The following is a 20632-nucleotide window of genomic DNA, read 5'->3' on the forward strand; positions in this document are numbered from 1 at the left end:
TTGTAGGTGTCCAGGTAAGACAGCGGTTGGAATTCAGTCCCGGCCTGGGTCCCATGGAATAAGCGCCTCACAGTCCCTACTGTGCAAGAGCTGGGGCCACTGTTGCTGAGTCCTGCACCAGCACCCCACACCCAGACAGAACCGAGTGAGGGAAAACCCACATAGGAGACTATCTTAGTTGTAGATATACAATATAATGATTCGGTATTTTTATATTGCGAAACAATAGCTACAATAAGTCTAGTTAACATTTGTCACCATACTAGTATAAACATTTTTTTCTCATAATGAGAGTTTTCAAGATCCACCCTCTCAGCAACTTTCAAATATTCAGTAGAGTGTTATTAACTATAGTCACCCTGCTTTCCATTCCGTCCCAGGACTTATTTTATAACTAGGAGTTTCAGCTTCACCCATTACACCCACCCCTGCCTCTGGCAAAAACTGATCTGTTCTCTATCTATGAGCTTGTTTGGATTTTTTTTTTTTAATTTGTCTTTCTCTGTCTGGCTTACGTCACTTGGCAAAATGCCCTCAAGATCCATCCAAATGGCAAGATTTCATTCTTTTTATGGCTGTAGACTAGTCCATAAAGGACACTTGGGTTGTTTCCCTGGCGTGGCTGTTGTAAATAACGCTGTGATGGACATGTGGTGCATATATCTTCTCACGCTGGTGTTTTCATTTGAGTTATGTGAGTTGTTTGTATATTTGGGGAATTAACACCTTATCAGATAAATGATTTGCAAGTATTTTCTCCTGTCTAGTAGGTGCCTTTTCATATCGTCAATAGTTTCCTTTGCTGTGCAGAAGTTTTTTGGTTTGATGTTGTCCCGTTTGTTGAATTTTTCTCTTTTGTTACCTTTGCTTTTGGTGTCAAATCCCAAAAAATTATCACGAAGACCAATGTCAAGGAGCTTACTGCTTATGTTTTCTTCCACGTAGTTTATGGTTTCAGAGCTTACTCTCAAGTGTGTAATCGTTTAATTGTTGTGAGCAGTGTGTAATAGCGGACAACTTTCCATGTTCTGCATGCGGCCGTCCGGGTTTTCCAACACCACTTACGGATGAGGCTGCCTTTAACTCCATTGTATAGTCCTGGCTGCTCTGTGGTTAATTAAGTCACCATATCGGCGTGGGTTTCTCATCTCTCTGTTCTGTTCCATCGATCTGTGTGTCTGTTTTCATGCCAGTACCTTACTGTTTGTAATAGTTTGAAATCAGGGAGCATGATGCCTCCAGCTTTGTTCTTCTTTCTCTATGGGCTATGCGGGGTCTTTTGCGGTTCCAAACAGGCTTTAGAATCATTTGTTCTATTTCTGTGAGAAATGCTGATTCATTTTTTAATTGGGCAGCTTGAATTGTATGAGTTCTTTATATAGCTTGGGTATTAACACCTTCAGAGAGATGATTTACAAATAGTATCTCCCATTTGGCAGGTGTCTTTTGATTTTGCTGATGGTTTCCGTTGCTGCATGGAAGTTTTCTAGTTTGATGGAGTTTTACGTGTTGATTGTTTGATAGAAAAATATTGGAATTTTGATAGGGATTGCACCGAATCTGTTGATTGCTTTGGGTAGTTTGGACACTTTAAAAATATTAGTTCTTACTCCATGAGCACAGAGCATGTTCCCATTTTTTTGTATCTTCAGTGTCTGTCATCGGTGTCTTACAGTTTGGGGTGACAGGCCTTTAAACCTCTTGGTTAAGTGTGTTCCTGGGGAATTTATTCTTTCTGATGCAATTGAAAATGGGATTGTTTTTTAATTTCTCTTTCTGCTAGTCTGTTATTACTATGTAGAAATGCAACAGATTTTTTATATATCGATTTTGTATCCTGCAACTTTTCCATATAATATCGTGTCATATGCAAATAGTGACAATTTTACTTCTTTCTTTCCAATTTGGATGCCTTTCTTTCTCTTTCCTGCCTGATTTCTCTGCCTAGGACTTCGTGCTATGTTGACTAAAGTGGCATCCTCTGTCCTGTTCCCTGGTCTTACATGAAAAGCTTTCAGCTTTTATACTGCTGAGTATGATGCCGGCTGTGGGCTTGTTGTAGATGGCCTTTATTACGCTTCCTCTCTACCCACTTTGTGGAGTTTTTATCTTAAATGGATGTTGAACTGTGCCCAGTGCGTTTCTGAGTCCATTGAGATGATCATAGGGTTTGTAGCCTTCACTTTGTTAATGTGATATAGCACGTTGATTGATTTGCGGACATTGAGCTATCTTCATCCCTGGAAAGGAAATCCCACTTGGTCAGCGTCTTTAAATGTCCACAGAGCCTCACTCCTCCCAGTTCACCCCAGAAGCAAAATTTCTCACGTCACTGGAAGTCGGGAGCCAGATCTGCATTCCCTTCTTCCAGACACAGTGACCGAGCCCCCTGTACCGTTGCTTTCGTGGTCCTAGGCACTCAGGGATGGAGTCGACTAGGCCACGGTGCTTCTGTCCACAGGAATCCTCCCTCCGGTCCCCCCGCGCCCCACCTGCGGCACAAGCCCCTGTCTCCACCACTCCAGCCCGCCAACCTTGTCCCTGTCTCCGATCCTGAGGGAGCCCCACCCAGAGGCCAAGTCCCTTCTTCTTTCAACCCTCCAAGCAGAACGACCTTCTGTGCTCTGTCATCTTCCCCATCCCTTCTCCAGGAACAAATCTGATCCAGGAGGCATCAAAGGTTTCTACATTTAGACCTTGAAAAGTCCGTTTCCCTTTCCTGGGCTTAAGGAGGACCCAGGCTTTCTGAATACAGTGGGTCTTCCAGAGCAGAAAAATAGGCCTCCTACCTCCCCACCCACCCAAGTGGAACAGCGAAGATTCTGGTAAAGGAAGCGGGGGAAAAACACTCCACACGTTGAGAAAAGATGGCACATACGTAAGGAAGGAGGGCTCACTTTCAGGCAATGTCCTCTTGCTCACTTGGGTGCTGAGGTCAACTGAGGTCACATGAGTCACTGGGAAAACTGCCTGAAAAGGCTGCTTGGGGAGCTGAGCCCCGCTTGGTTTGGGGCTATAGGGCCAGAGACAAGGTTACAGGCAGCCAGGCCTGCTGTACTTGAGCCAAGGCCTGGAGGTGGCCTTTGGCCCAGGTCGCCTGTCAGAGGACTATGAGGTGACAAGTGGGACGAGGCTGCATGAGGGTGGAAGACCGAGGCCACAGACGGTCTCCAGCGTGAGGCTTTGGTTTGACAGAGCAAACGCAACGGGGAAAGAGTGTGGTTAGTTCATCAAGGAAATGACATAAGGAAACTGATCATTTTTCGGAAGGTTAAATTGGTGACTTTGTGGGACACATGAAGAGGAAAAGATGCTCAGAAGCCTGTGTTCCCACGAACTTGGGAAGGTGTAATTAACTCCACCTGCTGCGGGTAAAACGTCTTCACCGAGTTGAGTCAGGTGTGTCGGCGGGTAGTAGAAAGTGTCGCCACCATTTCTCAGGGCAGGTTGGGGTTTTGAGGATTGTGACGAGGCGCCTCAGACTGATGCACCACCTGGTCACCCCACCTTCCAGTCGTCTCCTCGGGCCCCGTGAGCCTGTCCCTTGTGTAGTTCCAGGTGTTGGTAAAGCCTTGGGCCCCAACCACTGTGTTCCAACCTGTGCGTGTGTCTTCCAGCTATGACCACGAGGGCCGCCTGACCAATGTGACACGCCCCACGGGGGTGGTGACCAGTCTGCACCGGGAAATGGAGAAATCCATCACCATCGACATTGAGAACTCCAACCGTGACGATGACGTCACTGTCATTACCAACCTGTCGTCGGTGGAAGCCTCCTACACAGTGGTACAAGGTAAGCTCCCCACCCCTCACCACCCCGCCCTCAAACTCACCCCCAGATCCAGAATCCAGCAAGTCCAGAGGTGGGAGTTACCAAGCCTCAGAGAACTTCCAGAGACCTGGAGCACCCCTCAGTTGTTGCTATAGTGAAATAGCCACAGCAAACAAACTCTACAAGAGCTCACCCTTGTAGAAAATGACTTCATCATTTTCAGAAGATCATCATCTACACCAAACCATGCAGATATTTGGAAACGTCTACAGGCTTGTCAGAAAATATCGGTCAGTTGTCATTCCCACGTGCTCTCCCCACCTCCTACCCCTCCATCGCTCCCCACCGCCCAGCACACGTGGTTACCTTTCCAAGGGCTGTTTAATTCTCTTGCACCCACTTTTGTGTGTGTGTGGGGGGTCCCATTCTGATTCTCTCTCCCAAGCATTTGTTTGTCGAGTGGGTTGCCATGCAATCAGAGCTCTTCAGCAATCTCTTGCCGAGACTGGGGCCTCAGAGGTTTCTGGCCATCCCATGGTTATGGTTGCTGTTCAACATGACCTACAGCCCAGACAAGCACAGGGGCTGGCAAGCGAAGGAATTGTGCCGATTAATTTTTCTTTTAATTAAGATAGAATGTCAGTGGGTTAGCCCTTTGTCAGAGAATAAAAGTGTCCTCTTGGTAGATAAATGGTGACATTTCTGGACTGTTATCCCACGGCAGAGTCTGTTGCAACGACTCTGTTCCTGCTCGGTCAAATGATTAATGATGTAGATTCTGTCCGCCATGTGATGGCTGCAGGCGCGGGAGTGACAGGTACACGCTCGCTCGCTGCCCCAAAAGCCGGCGTCTCAGAGGCCAGCCCAGCCGGACTCCTTGGGCCGCTAATCATCAGGACACAACAGATCTGTAAAGGAGTCTCTGACTCACATTTCCTTCCCGGAGCTTTGTGATAAAGAAAAGGTCCGGGGTCTCACTGGTGCAGATTCCATTTAGGCCGAGAAGCTCACGTTATCAGCACCCGCTGGCCCAGCCCACCTCACACGAGCTGTCTCTTTAGGGTTCTCTTGAGCGGAGGTGGCAGAGTCACAGGGGCAGGATGGTCGCTTTGTCTCTTGATTTTCTTGGAAGAATCCCAGACTTGATTTGCAGTCGATCTGACCTGTGGCTAAGCCATCAAGCTCAGGTTAGATGGTAGGAAAAAGGGAAAAAATATATATATATGTAGTTTTTGTTTCTTTTTGTCCATTTAAGCTAAAATATCTGTTGAAGATCAGGGATTTGATTGACACAAATTGTGTAGGCAATAGACAGCTTTAATTGTACTATGAATAGTCCTCGGTGAGAAAATGGAAAATATCACGGCATCGTTATTTCTGGAGTGCCATGTATTAATAGTGTTTTCTTTCCCCGGATCAGCGGCATCCCCACCGCTCACCTTAGCATTGTGCGCACTAATAAAGGCAGCCTTAGGCCGGGGGCCTCACAGTGCCATGGAAGCCCCTGAGAGCAGGGGTTCCGTTCTGGTCTCTCGTGACCGAGTGGGTAATGTATCCCCCGTCCCCACCCCCACTTGCGTTCCTCCAGATCAAGTGCGGAACAGCTACCAGCTCTGCAATAACGGCACCCTGAGGGTGATGTACGCCAACGGGATGGGCGTCAGCTTCCACAGCGAGCCCCATGTCCTCGCGGGCACCATCACCCCCACCATCGGGCGCTGCAACATCTCCTTGCCCATGGAGAATGGCCTGAACTCCATCGAGTGGCGCCTGAGAAAGGAGCAAATTAAAGGCAAGGTCACCATCTTTGGCAGAAAGCTCCGGGTAAGTGGTTCCACCCAACTCGTCACCACACAGTAGTGGGGGGTTCACGTCATCCTCGGGAGCTGAGGAAATGTCCCAGTTTCCGAGCCTCCATCCCTCCTTTCTTCCCTGGGAAACGCAGGTCTTTCCCGCAGAAGGTAGGAGCCATGTATCCCCTGGGGACTGATGGGTTGGGCAAAACATTCTCCATTTCCTAGGACCGAAAAAGGCGGGGACAGGCCTTCTGCCGCAGGTAGACGTGGCTTTGCTCCTCTCTTCGCACGTGGGCTCTTCTCCCTCGACTCTCACCGTTTGGCCAGTTCAGTCGACGAATTGGGGCCGGTGTCTCCTGGGTGCTGGGGAATTTGCTAAACAACAGAGAACAAAAAATGTAGTATATGCGCCATACACTCGAGGAGTTGACAGCCCGGTGGAATTATCTAGATGCAGGACCACCTGATGGCTCAGTGAGAAGACAGAGGAGGGGCCACCACCCAGCCCGAGGGATCCAGGGCAGGCTTCCCGAGAGGAAGGAACAAGCAACCCCCAGTAGGAAGTTTTAGCCAACCCTCGCCTCCCTGGACTAGGCAACTCCTTTGAAAATTAATGCAGAACAGTTATTGAAAACTTCTATGATACAAACATAAAGTGCTTTGCTTGTATTTTATTACTTTCAGCAGCCCCGTGGGGGTAGTTGCTACCATCTCCATTTTTCAGATGAGGAAATATAGACTCTGGGAAGTTACATAGCCCATCCAAGGGCACAACAGGTAGAAAATGGCCACGCCGGGACTCAGCCCAGCGCCGTCTTTCTGTGTGGCCCACTTACCGGCGTTCCTAACCGCCAGGCCACACAGCTTCCTGTTCAGATCCACGGGCAGCCAGACCATCTGGGTCCTGCTCAGGTTATTTATTGGGCACTCAGGACACTTTCTTATCCCCAGGGGGCGATCCCGGGGATCCCAGGCTTCACCAAATCTGGCGCCTGTTTACTGAACACCTACTATGAGCCAGGCACTGTGCCGTGTACTGCAGAAACGTGGCACACCACGCAAAACCCCTCCCCTCCTGCAGCTGACCTTCAGGTGTGGGCGGAAAGGGGCAGGAAGGTAGATAGTAAGTAAACGAATAGATACCTGAAATAATCGCAGATTGCGACAAGCACTAGGAAGACGGCAAACAGTGGAGCCCGGCAGGGTTTAACAGATGCTCTGGAACCCCTGAGAGTAGAAGGCTCACCACCCAGAGAACCGAGTCATCCCTTTTGCTGGGCTGTTGGACTGAAATCCAGCCCGGTGACCTCGCTGCAGAGCCGGCCGGTCCATCCTAAGATGCGGCCTTTGTCTGGCTGGAGTTTCACTCTCCACGTGAGGTCACCAGCTGGCTCCCATGCCTGTCTTCCTCTGCTGGTGTTGGCAAAGTCGCAAGCCACAGGCAGTGTCTTCCTAAAGACAAAAGTGGAAGGAGATCAGTAGCTAAGTCCCTAAAGGCTGTATGATTGATTTTTGATCCACTGCACTGTAGAAGTTGATTATAAGCAGCAGTTGTGCCTTCTCCCAGATAAATCAGCTATGCATTTTGACTAAGTTTTCAAAATAAAGATAAAATGTGGCCCTAAAATAAAATGGCTATAATCCCACCTCTGAATATTAAAAACCTTAATAATGGGACTCTTGGTAATTAGCAGAAGTTAGGCACGCAGGTCTTATAACTGAATTTCTGCCAGGGTTAGATTTGCTGGCATCGTGTTTATGCAAATCAGAACACAGCTTTATCTATCAACACCTCAACACTTAATTGTCTAGTGTTAGTTCCTGTAACAATAATCACATATCCATTTAGCTCTTAAATGAAAACCGCTATGAGATTATAACAGGTCGAGTGGACTGAAAATGTAATTTGAAAATGAGGGAGAAAGCCTGGAATTTATTTGCATCTCATTTATTTTAATTCAATTCATAAATTGTTTAGTGAATGAAATAAAAGCAACTCCCAGAGACTGCAGGGGATCAGGTGGAAAGGCAGGGTGGAGTGGGATGTGGGGTGAGACCCGGGGAGTGTCGCTCTCCTCAGATGCCTCAGAAGCCTATGGCAGGGAAGTTTGCGGCCGCTCAACCAAAGGCACCTGCCGGGCCCTGAGCATGCAGGCTCTTCTCTCCTTACCTCCAGGCCTGCCTTTCTTTTCACTCTACTTCGACACCCTGGAATTTTTCATTTGTTCAAAAGATGTCTACTAGAATGGACTCTGAGGAGAACACTACATTTTATAATTATAATTGTTTCTTTTTCTGGGTATGTCTATTCTTCTTTTCCTCTAGGTTTAAGTCTCTCCTGTATTGGGGCTGAAAATGAAACCCACATTTGAAATTATTAAAAAAGATGTTTACTAAGTGCCAACTCAGCAAGTTGGAGTGAGTAGACTAGACAGAGAAAAAACAAAATCCTTACCGTCAAGAAGCTCGCAGTCTAGTGGAGAAGACAGTGTGAGGAGTGTGATGTAAGCTGTAACAGGGGCTAATATCACAAGGACAGGGATGCTGCACTGTGTCCCTGAGGATGGGCCGTGGCCAGGTAACAAGTCCTGAAGCACCTCGCCGCCCAAATGTGTCAGGTGGCTCGCTGTCATCGCTCTATCTTGTGATCCTGCTGGTTTAAGCAAGTGACCTCAGGTTTCTGTGGGAGGGGAGGAGGGCTTGGGTGCTTGGAGGGGGCTTACTGAGCAGGGCCAGCTGGGGCGTGCATCACTGCCACCCACCCTGGTGAGAACACGGAGGGGTGACTTCAGCTCAGCTGCAAGGAAGCCCAGGAAATGCCGGAGAATACGGAGCAGGGGCTTGATCTTTGACAAGAGAGCAGGACGAGCTGGTCAGAGGAGCTGGAACCAGTCCTGAAGGGCAGTGGGAATTAGCCAGGTAAAGAGCGAAGCGGGGCGGGATCAGACAGAGTGTTGCCTGTGAAACAGCGCAGAGGTCGGAAAAGGGAATGGCATTTCAGAAAACGAACTCAGTGTGGCTGGAGAGAAGGGGACTTGTTATATGGGGGTGCAGGTTTAAAAAAAGAGCGAGCTGGCCGGGGCCGCACATGGGAAGGAATATTCTGTGAGGCTGGCATTTATCCTGAGGACAGTGGGGAGCTGTTCCTGGGTTTAATTAGCAAAGTGATGTGTTGGGATGTGTAGTGTTAGAAAGACCTCTCAGAGCCCAGAAATAAGTCCTTGCTTCTCCAGTCAATTAATATAAGACAAAGGAGGCAAGAACATACAGTGGGGTAAAGGCAATCTCTTCAATAAGTGGTGTTGGCAAAATAGGACAGATACATGCAAAGAAATGAAACCGGACCACTTTCTTACACCAGATACAAAGATCAACTGAAAATAGGTTGACGACTTAAATGTTAGACCTGAAACCATAAAACTTCTAGAAGAAAACATAGGCGGTAAACCCTTTGACATCGGTCTCAGCGATGTTTTTGGGTATCTCTCCTCAAGCAAGGGAAACCAAAAAGTAAACCAATGGGACTACATCAACTAAAAAGGTTTTCACAGTGAAGGACACCATCCGCAAAACAAAAAGACAACTTACTGGATGGGAGAAGCTATTCTCAAATGATACATCTGATAACGGGTTAATATCCAAAAACATATAAACAACTCATACAACTGAACATACACACAAAAATCCGATGAAAAAATGGGCAGAGGACCTGAACAGACGTTTCTCCCAAGAAGACATACAAATGGCCAACAGACATGGAAAAATGCTCAACATCACTACCGATTAGGGAGATGCAAACTAAAACCACAGTGAAATGGCCTCACACCTGAGCGGCTGTCACCAGTAAATCAACAAATAACAAGTGCTGGAGAGCGCGTGGAGAAAAGAGAAACCTTGTGCACTGTTGATGGGAATGCAGATTGGTGCAGCCACTGTAAAGAACAGTGTGGAGTGTCCTCGAAAAATTAACAAGAGCTGCCATAGGAATCAGCAATTCCACTCCTGAGTATTTATCTGAAGAAAACAAAAACACTACTGCGAAAGATATATGCACCCCTGTGTTCACTGCAGCATTGCTAGTAATGGCCAGGATGCGGAAGCAACCTAGATAGCCATCAGTAGATGAATGGATAAAGAAGACATGGTACATATATACAATGGAATATTAATCAGCAATAAAAAAAAAAAAAAATAGAGCCCAGCTGGTGTGGATCAGTGGTTGAGCATCGACCTATGATCCAGGTTAGATTCCCGGTCAGGGCACATGCCCGGGTTGCGGGCTCGATCCCCAGCAGGGGGCGTGCCGGAGGCAGCCGATCAATGACTCTCTCGTCATTGATGTTTCTATCTCTCTCTCTCCCTTCCTCTCTCTGAAATCAATAAAAAATGTATTTTAAAAAAAGAATGAACTCTATAGCCATTTGTGACAACATGGATGGACCTAGAGGGTATTACGTTAAGTGAAATAAGTCAGATAGAGAAAAACAAATACCATATGATCTCACTTACATATAGAATCTTAGACATAAATAAATAAATAAATGAAACAGACCCATCAATGTAGAGAACAAGCTGATGGTTACCAAAGAGGAGGAGGGCGAGAGGATGGGGGTCGGGGGATAAATAAATAAGACATTTTTAAATAAGTAAGACATTTTTAAATAAATAAGACAATAAAAAGCAAGAAAGCAAAACTATCATTATTTGGGGAACCTGTTACCTGGAAAACGCAAAAGATTCAACTGAAAATATTTCAGAAGCAATAAAAAAGCTCAGCAATGTGACTAAACATAAAGAGAACTTAGATTTTTCTATGCCAGTGAAATCCACCTTTGAGTGGACAAAGGCACATTGCCTGAGCGCCCACGGCCAGGCCGCTGCTGCAACACTGATGACGGGACTCACAGAGCCTGAAGCAGCACATGGTGTGTAATACTCACCCAGCTCTTCACATCCTGAAAAAGCACAGACACACAGTGGGGCCCAGGTCGGACACTGGAGAGGGATATGGGACTTACAGACTGCTTACCTGGGCTGCCACCAGTCCCTGACCCAGTATGACCAAGGTTATCACTGAAATTTGTCCATCACTGCACTGCCACCTCAGCAAGCATGGAAGGAAGAAGAGAAGAGAGGCCTTCAGGCTTCCTCAGATGTGGAGGAAGGTGGGTTAGCATGGAGGCTGTTGCAATCATCCAAACAAGAGACTGAACCACTGACAGTAGAGAGAGGAGGGAGAGGGAGAGGTCCAAGAGATCGTAAGCACAGCCAGGTCACGGGATTTGGCAACTAGCAAGCTTGAGGTGTCATGCTCACCTGTTGGGGTCTCTCTCCACAACCACACAGAGTGGGAAGCTGAGTGGCCACCCAGACTTGGGCACTGGCCTACCAGGCTATGTGAAGGAGAGAGGCCTAATTTTCTCCTACATTAGGATGGTGACCTCTTCCCACTAGGGGGTCAGGTAGACTTGGTCCAAGGTGATTCCAGGCTGACATCAGCTTAGTGAACCCAGAGAACAGAGGAAAGGATCTCCCCCAGCTAATCCCATGAAGGAACTGTGATTGGCCAGACCCAGATGGAGTTCCCATCCCGGGGCTACTCACTGGTGAGCAAAATGGGGATCGCTGACTGGCCAGGACTGGGTCGCATGGGTCTTATGATGGACATCTCAGTAAGGCTGTCTAGACGGGGGTAACCTGGGAGGAAGGAGGGGCTGTAACTCAAGAAGGAAGGAAACGAGACTGCGGGGTAGGTACCAGCGGTACCCGCCGCCTCCCACAACCACATCAGAATTACAACTAAAATACAGAACCACCATCATCAGAACCTCCTACAGTCTAGCTGAACAGAAGTCTTACAACGAGGGGACTGAAGAAGCATCGAGACCAGTAGGAGGGGCAGAGACGCAGGCAGATCAGGGCTGAAACACACTCGGCCACAGGCCCTCACCCAATGCTGCAGATTAACCCAGGAGAGCGACCTCGGCCGTGGAGGTTTCCCGGAGGAGCGAGGGGTCCCAGCCCCACAGCAGGCCCCCAGCCCAGGGCTCCAGGGCCGGGAAGAGACGTCCCCACAACTCCGGGCTGTGAAACCAGCGGGGACTGTCCCTGAGGGTCGCGGAGGCTGCGGGGGCCCCAGCAGCTCCTCTAAAGGGCCTGGCACGGACTCACTCAGACGCTCCCTCTGAGCCCAGCGCCGGGAGCTGCCGGAAAGGACCCGGGACACTCGGGGAGGAACTAACCTGCCTGAAGTTGGGGCGAGAGCTGGAGGGCGGCTTCCTCCCGGGCAGAAGGGCTGGCGGAGGCCATGGCTCCTGTGGCGAGTCCTCCCCGCACAGCCGGCAGGCAGGCGCCATATTTGAATCCCAGCGCCTGACTCTCACCTTTGGCCCCGCCCCATGATTCCCGGAGGCCCCGCCCTCCCCACCTGCAGCTCATCCCGGCCATTCCCAGGGGCTTTTCTGTGCAAGCGGCCTCTCAAGCCTCATGCTTAGGACTTTCCTAAAATCTCTCAAACAAGCAGCAGCGGGCCCCATACGGCTTGATAAGTGGCCCCAGGCCTGGCACTAGCGGCAGCTGCACTGGCTCATAGCTGGGCCTCTCCTGGGCACCACCAAGCCCAGCACAAGTAGCAGCCAACTACGGTTTGCTGTGTAGCTCATGCTGGGTGGCCCTGGGCAGGGCACTGGCACAGGCTGACTGTGCACCTCCCGGGAGGCCCCAGAGACAGTGCACCTGGTGCTCAGACTCGACCACACTGGATTACAACCCTACCACATCCACGAGTGACACACTCAAGGGGTGCACTTGGTGAACCAAAGCTCCACTGAAGTAAATCCTGCTCCATAGGGGTGTCTCCAGCACAGCAGCTCTCTGGCTGTAGCTGCAGCTGATCCTCACAACTGATTGGCCTGGGGGTCAATTCCTCCAGGTGATACCAACAGCAATCAAGGCTCAACTATAATAGGACACTGCACACAGCCCACACAGGGGAGCACCTAGAAGGCCCAGCTCAGGGGACTGGGGAGGCTGAGCCACTGGACCCTACAGGACACCTGCTACACAAAGCCACTCTACAAATTCCAGAAGACAGAGCAGCTCTACCTAATACATAGAAACAAACACCAGGAAGCAGTCAACATGCCGCTGCAAAGAAACATGTCACAAAGGAAAGAACAGAAGAAATCTCTAGAAAAGGAACTAAATGAAACAGAACCAAACAAGCTACTAGACACAGAGCTCAGAATTACAGTTATAAGGATGCTCAAGGAGCTTAGTAAGACTATTAAGGAAATTAGTGAGATCATCAATAACATAATAAAATACCAATCAGAAATGAAGGCTACATGAACGGAAATGAAGAATAATTTACAGGGAGTCAACAGTAGAGTAGAGGACGCTGAGAATCAAATTAGCAATTTGGAACATGAGGAAACAAAAAACACCCAACCAGACAAGCAAAAAGAAACAAGAATCCAGAAATATGCAGATAGTGTAAGGAGCCTCTGGGACAACTTCAAGAGGCCCAACATTCATACTATTGGGGTGCCAGGAGAGAAAGAGACCAAGAAATTGAAAACCTATTTGAAAAAATAATTACAGAAAACTTCCCCTACCTGGGGAAAGAAATAGACTTACAAATTCAGGAAGCACAGAGGGTCCCAAACAAGAGGAACCCAAAGAGGCCCACAGCAAGACACATCATAATTAAAATGCCAAAAGTTAAAGACAAGGAGAGCATCTTAAAAGCAGCAAGAGAAAAGCAGTTAGTAACCTACAAGGGAGCCTCCATATGACTGTCAGCTGATTTCTCAACAGAAACTTTGCAGGCCAGAAGGGAATGGCAGGAAATATTCAAAGTGATGAAAAACATGGAACTACAACCAAGATTACTCTACCCAGCAAAGCTATCATTTAGAATTGAAGGTCAGATAAAGAGCTTCTCAGACAAGAAAAAGTTAAGGAGTTCATCACCACCAGACCAGCACTACAGGAAATGTTGAAGGGTCTTCTTTAAGAAGAAGCTAATGAACAAAAGAATCTGACAAACTAAATTGATCCAGAGACCTTGAAGCATGCAACAGATGATCATATTTCAGAGGGAAGGGGGAAGGGGGTGGGGAGTGGGAAGAGATTAATCAAAGAAGTTATATGCATACATGCATAACCCATGGACACAGACAATGATGGGGTGAAGGCCTGGGGAGGGGGTGGGAGCGAGCAGGAGGGGTCAATGGGGGGGAAAATGGGACACCTGTAATACTTTCAACAATAAATATAATAAATAAATAATAAATAAGGAAAAGAGCATAGGTTAAATCACACACACACACACACACACATGTATTCTGCATCTTCCAAAGCCTAATCATAAGGCAAAATGCTGGCCCTGAGGATCGGTAAATGCATTAATGCATCTCCCTCCCCCCAGCAAGCTTTTTTTTCTAGACTTTTGGAAGACAGAACTGAAACTGACCCCTTCTGTTTAGATGTGAAACTTCTGCTCTTTCCTAAAATGGATTTAGTGGGTGATTCTCTCCAAAAAGGAAAGCCTGTAACCACCCTCCAGGGTATTTCCTCCTGCTTATGATTTACATCCAGATTGCAAAAGCAAGAAACAGCTACTTGTGTAGGTGGCAGAACAAAAGAGAAATTGCTTGCAAGGTAATTTTCCATCATGATATCGGTATTAGTGTTACTAGTATTCCAAGAGGAAGTGGGAGTTAGTAATTTTGTTTTGGTTTCCATATAATTAATGTGACATTGCAATTACACGTTGGCTTGTGTTACTTTTACTTTTGTGGCAAGTGACAGTGACAGAGGAGCGAGGTATGAGGCAGACATGCGTGTGTGCAGGGGAACACACACCCATGAACTCTATTCTGCACAGAGCCCACTAAGGCAGGACTATGTTAGCATGCAGAGTCCTTGTGAAAGCCTGAATTTCATCGGCTCCTTCCTGACCCAGTGCATCCATTCGGCACCAACTTATGTTTTATCTTTCAAATACCTATTATGTTCTTGGCACTGTACTTGGCACTGTGTGTATATTGGTGAACAAAACAGACAAGACTAAATTGTGAGCAGTGCTGGTGCAGAAAGAACAACTCGTAATACATTTAACATTAGCTTAAATAATAATTAGAAGGGCAAACTTCTGCAGGCCCATTAAACAAGGCATTCCTCAAGCAAGGGTTACTTTTGGCTGACTTGCTGTTTTGATTGATGTGATGGAAAAGTGGAAAGACCCTCATGGAGTTTAACCAAAGAAATTGTGATGGGTGCTAGAAAGAAAAATATAGGGTGAGGATAATCGGAAACATCTGATTTAGGTTAAGGCCTCTCTAAGAAAATGACATTTGAGCTGAGAACAGAATGAAGAGTAGGAAGTTTCCAGGCTTGGATGGGAAGAAAGCCTGCTGTGCTAGGGTGCCAGCATGTGCAAAGGTCCTGAGACATAAGGTACTGTTGCTTGTAGCATGAGCAGAAGGAGAGCCAGTGTGGCTGGAGCGAACTAGCAGCGGTGAGGTCAATGGAATAGGGTCTTACTGGCCCTGGAAAGGATCTTAGAAATACAGAAGTCCTCCCCAGATTTCCCGCCAGTGAATGCGAAGGAGCCTTCATCCGCAGGCTGGACTGTCTACCTTCCTTCCTAGATGCCAGGAGACAGGTGACATACTCGGATTCTGGAAGTGCAGGTGGAAGGGTGGCAAGTGCAAGCTCGTTCTGGTCATCTGGGCTGAGCCTCCAGGGCAGACGCCCCTCTTCTCTGCCATCTCCCTACCCGTGGCCCACCCACCTTCACTACACTGTTCCCACAGCCTCTGAACCGGGCTTCTCTGCCTGTGCGGGGCCCTTGCTCACCTCTCAAGCTTTCGCTTGCTCGCCTCCCCACCTGGAATGTTCTTGACGTTCTCCCACCTTCACCTGGGAGGTCTTACTAATGCTTCAAGCCCCCGCTGAGGCAACTCTGCCTTTGGGAAACTCTCCTTCTCATCACAGCTCTGGCTAGTGTCCTTCCTCTGTTCCCACTATTTCTTCCCTCTGGTCATGCTCATTTCCACACTCGTGTTGTTTGTTGTTGGTTCGCGGGTCTTTATTCTCGGCCTATAAGCTCCACAAGGGCAGGGGCCATAACTGTCTAGCTCTAGCTTAAGTGCTGATCACAGTGACGAGCACATAGTAGGTGCTCAGTAAATATTTAATGAATGAATGAATGGGATTTTTAAGATAACATTATGAAAATCCACCCCCTCCCACCTCTGTTCATTCCAGGTCTGGGGGAGCCTCCCTGAGAGACTGTAAGTGCTCTTTGGAGTGAAGCCCTCCCAATATTTGGAGACCACAGATGTCCTGGTCACATTTTCTGTTCTTGGTTTTCCATGTGAGAACCTTGGACCATCAGAGTCACCAGGATTGTTTAAACTCAGTCTCATTCAAGCCCTTTATTTTAAAATGTTTGTTAAGCACCAAGCACACTGTCCAAGCTAATAGGGACATTAAGAAAATTAAGATAAACTTACTACCCACCAGAAGCTCACAGGCCACTGCAGATAAGGAAACTGAGGCACAAATGGTAAAGGTGCTGCGTTGCAATGACAGAGCTAGTGATAGTCAAAACTGCAACTCAATTTTAAGTCTTTTCACCTTTCCACCTCTCCAGCACCCAAAATAGCAAGTCATCCAAAAATAGTGTCCACTTGGGGGATACATTATTGGCTGTGTCTGCAGAGGCCTGCCCTCCTGAATATGCATTATTTACGTGTAGCAAGTTGTTCTGTCCACACAAGCACTGATCCCAGTGTAGCACCGAGTCTTGTTATATGGGGGCTGGGGAGAAGCTGCTTGTGAAATCCCAGAGGACAGCCCTGCCAGTGTGGCTCAGTTGGTTGGAGCGTCGTCTTGTGCTCCGAAGGGTCGCGGGTTCAATTCCTGGTCAGGGCACGTAAGGGACGCAACTGATCAATGTCTCTCTCTCCCTCTCCCTCTCCCCCCCCCTTCTCCCTTCCTGTCTCTCTAAAATCAATAAAAACTTGTCCTCAGGTGAGGATGAATAGGGGGGAAAAAAGTAAATCCCAGAGGACACCCCTAGAAAGGAAATGAAGATGTCACCTAAGCGAGGCTTTTCCCCTCGGTAGGTGAATAACTAAACTCTCCAAGGCAGAAATTCTGCTTTCAAACATCTCCAGACATGGCGAGTCCCAGGCCCTCCCTCACTGATCTCCTCTGGGTCTCCCATACTTGAGGCAGGATGGGCAAATGGTCCTTCTCTGAGTCTAACTGCAGCCTCTCCTGCTGTGCTCCTGCCGCCTCCTGGAGGGGATCCAGCCCAGCCTTAATTTCCTCCTTCATGTTTCTCAAATCACCAGCTCCCATCCCTGCCCCGTGAGCTGAGTTAGAGTCGCCGGTTATGGCCCCAGCAAGGCCATTTTGACAACAGCGTTTCCTTTTCTCGGGGTTTTTTATGAGCCTCCCTGTGACAGCCGTGTGCTTAGTGAGATCAAAACATTCTGGTGGCGGAGATTCCACAGGGGACACCACTTCCCCGAGTCTGCCCTCTGCAAAAATAAAAACTGTGCTAAATAGCCGAGTTTTATTAACTGGGGAAGCCAGGCTGAGGAAAACACTCGATAATTAAAAATAACAGCTTCCTCACGAACACAAAATTGTATTAATTTAAAAATTGGTTTCTCTATCGTGGAGAACCTACTGAGCCAGCTGGGAAGGGAACTGTGCTGATCCTGGCAGGGAAAATAATTCAGAATAACTTTTATGTTCTCCAGGAAGCCTCAAGGTTAATTTAAATGTGGTTAGATGGGTAATTTAATTCAGAATAAGAGAACAGCATGGCTGAATTAAAACTTCTGCACGCTCGAAACCGGGGAGCCGGGGCCCACAAGCCCTCCAGCACCTCACGCCCCACAGCTGAGGCACCTCCTCCTCACGCGTGGCCCCCTCATAATTAAAGATACTTGATTCTAATCAAATTACGCAACTGGACTGCACTGCTTGGCTCAGCTTCCCATGAATTCATCACATTTAATTATTAGAAGCATTGGGCGTTTTTATAGAAATTACACATTTCGACCGCTGACTTGGAGTGACGTCACCAAGACAGCCACATAAGTGATGCTAACGAACAAAAGAATCTGACAAACAAAACAGACCCAGAGACATTGACGCAGGCAATAGACGGTCATATCTCAGAGGGAAGAGGGAAAGGGGTGGGGATGGGAGAGATTAACCAAAGGAGTTATGTGCATAAGCCATGGACACAGACAATGGCGCGGTGAAGGCCTGGGGAGGGGGCAGGAGCAAGGGGCAGGGGTCAATGGGGGGAAAATGGGACACCTGTAATACTTTCAACAGTAAAGATAAAACAAAAAATTTTAAAATGTTTTAAAAATAAAAATGGGCAAAGGACTTGAATGAACATTTTCCAAAGAAGATACATGAACGGCCAGTAGGTACATCACTCTTCATCAGGGAAATGCAAATCAAAACCACCATGAGATACCACATCGTGCCTGATAGAATGGCCATCGTTAAAACAGTAAGATGCCCTGGCCAGTTTGGCTCAGTGGTTAGAGCGTCGGCCCGCAAACTGAAGGGTCCTGGGTTCAATTCTGGCCAAGGAATACCTCAGTTGCAGGCTCGATCCCCGGTCCCGGGTCTGGGAGCGTGCGGGAGGCAGCCAATCGATGTGTCTCTCTCACATCGATGTTTCTCTCTCTCTCCCCCCCCCTCCACTCTCTCTGAAAAGCAATGGAAAAAATATCCTCAGATCAGGATTAAAAAACAAAACAAAACAATAAGAAACAAATGCTGGTGAGGATATGTACTGTTGGTGGGAATGTAAACTGGTGCAGCCACTATGGACTGTGAAAAACAGTATGGAGGGTCCTCAAAAACTTAAAGATAGAACTACTGTATAATCCAGCAATTCCACTTCTGGGGAAATAGTCAAAGGAAATGAAAACACTGCCAAAGAGGTATCTACACTCCCATATTCAGAGCAGAATTATTTACAATAGCCAAGACATGGAAACCGCCTCAGTGTCTATCAGTGGGTAAATGGATAAAGAAGATGTAAAATAGGCAGATGCACACACAATGGAATATTATTCGGCCAGATAAAATGAGGAAATTCTGCCATTTGCAACAACATGCATGGACTTGGAAGGCATTACACTAAGTAAAATAAGTCAGAGGAAGACAAATACTGTATGACTTCACTTATATGTGGAATCTTTTTTTTTCTTTTTTTTAAATATATCTTTATTGATTTCAGAGAGAGGAAAGGAGAGGGAGAGAGAGAGACAGAAACATCAATGATGAGAGTCATTGATCGGCTGCAGCCCGCAACCCGGGCATGTGCCCTGACCGGGAATCGAACCCTGATCTCCTGGATCCTAGGTCGACGCTTAAACACTGAGCCACGCCCGGCCGGGCTTATATGTGGAATCTTAAAAAAATAAATAAAGACACTGAACTCATAGAAAAAGAGATCGGATTATTTGTGGTTACCAGGCGCAGAGGGTAGGGAAAGGGGGAATTGGAGGAAGGTGCTCAAAAGGCACAAACTTCCAGCCGTAAAATAACTAAGTACCGGGAACGTAATGTACGACGTAATGACTGCAACGAACCCTGCTGTGTGATATATAAGAAAGTTGATAAGAGAGTGAATCCTAAAAGTTCTCATTACAAGGAGAAAATTATTGTGTTTTTTCTTTTTTCTTTTTTCTATATGAGATGGTGGATGTTAACTTACTGCAGTAATCATTCCACGGCATCTGTAAGTCAAATCATTGGCTGTACACCTTAAACTTGTATGCCAAATGTGTGTGTGTGTGTGTGTATGTGAATGTGAATGTGAGTGTGTGTGTGTGTGTGTGTGTGTGTATGTATGTATGTATGTATGTATTATAAACAACAGACATTTACTTCTCACAGCTCCAGATGCTGGAAGTCTGAGATCAGAGTCCCAGTACAGCCGAGATCTGGTGAAGGGCCTCTTTGGAGCTGCAGACTGATCACTTCTCACTGTGTCCTCACATGGCAGAAGGGACTAGGGAATCTCTACGGTTCCTAATTCCATTCTTGAGGGCTCTGCCCTCATGACCGAATCCCCTCCCAAAGGCCCTACCTCCTAATATCATTGGGACATCGACCCGTGCATTTTGGGAGTATACAAACATTCAGACCATAATTGTGGCTATATCTTTATGTTTTGGTTAGGTGGGTTTTTTTTTTAGTCAAAATCCCACACAACCACAGCTTAGAGTCAAATACTCTTACAAGACTTACTTTTAAATGGCAGGTCTCCCCAGTGCCATTTTCTCCTCAGAGGTAAGTGTTTTGAAGCCCTTTAGCTGTTTCTTTGGGTAATTACCTCTGCACATCTAACTAACATCACTCAATTGTTGCTTCCTGAGTCTTCAGTTTCAAGCATTATCTTTGGCTTCCCACTATGATACGGGGCCTAAGCTATTGTAATATAAACTGCGTTTTTCTATTAGGCGATACTTTCTTTTTTTTGTTTTGTTTTGTTTAAAATATTACAGATGTCCCTTTTTCTCCCCAATGACCCATTTATATCTTAATCAAATGAGAAAATACAAAGTTAATTCCAACCAGTGCTATAACAAAATCCAATTCCGGAGACATGGTGACTTTGGGAATAAAATCCCACCTTGAACTACCACGGCTAATGCTTAGTACCTGTTACTTCTTCATGGTTGATGCACCCAGACAAGGGGTCAGAGGCCTCGTCAGCCCTACGTAGTAGCAACAAACCCAAATGTTGGCCCGTCAGAGGTCGGGGACCCCTCTTCTGTGCGTGTGCACTATTCAGTTCTGTGAGCTTAGCACCCTCGTGTACTGATAGAGCTGTAATGATAGTCATGCTTATGTATGGGACTTACATGTTGGTCTCTCTCATGAGTACATGTTATAGTATATACCGGGTGCCCCCCAAAAATGTATACACATTTTGAATGATTATAAAGTCAGTGTTTATTAACTAACATACAGTTCATTTTCAAAATTAAGTGAGTTATCGTTT

The 20632-nt window shown here is 47.2% G+C and overlaps 1 protein-coding gene across 2 annotated transcripts in view; it reads left to right on the forward strand.

Annotated features, from left to right (window-relative positions):
* The window catches only part of TENM2 (teneurin transmembrane protein 2), a gene marked incomplete at its 5' end in the record, with an annotated part of 597332 nt that overhangs the window by 556714 nt on the left and 19986 nt on the right, over positions 1–20632 (forward strand). For both annotated transcript variants that reach the window (XM_081135053.1, XM_081135054.1), the window contains 2 exons: positions 3618–3793; positions 5361–5596. In XM_081135053.1, coding sequence (XP_080991179.1) covers positions 3618–3793; positions 5361–5596 — 412 coding nt within the window. The remainder of the gene's footprint in view (positions 1–3617; positions 3794–5360; positions 5597–20632) is intronic.

Source organism: Miniopterus schreibersii, assembly GCF_964146895.1.
Source record: "Miniopterus schreibersii genome assembly, chromosome: 4".
NCBI lineage: Eukaryota > Metazoa > Chordata > Mammalia > Chiroptera > Miniopteridae > Miniopterus > Miniopterus schreibersii.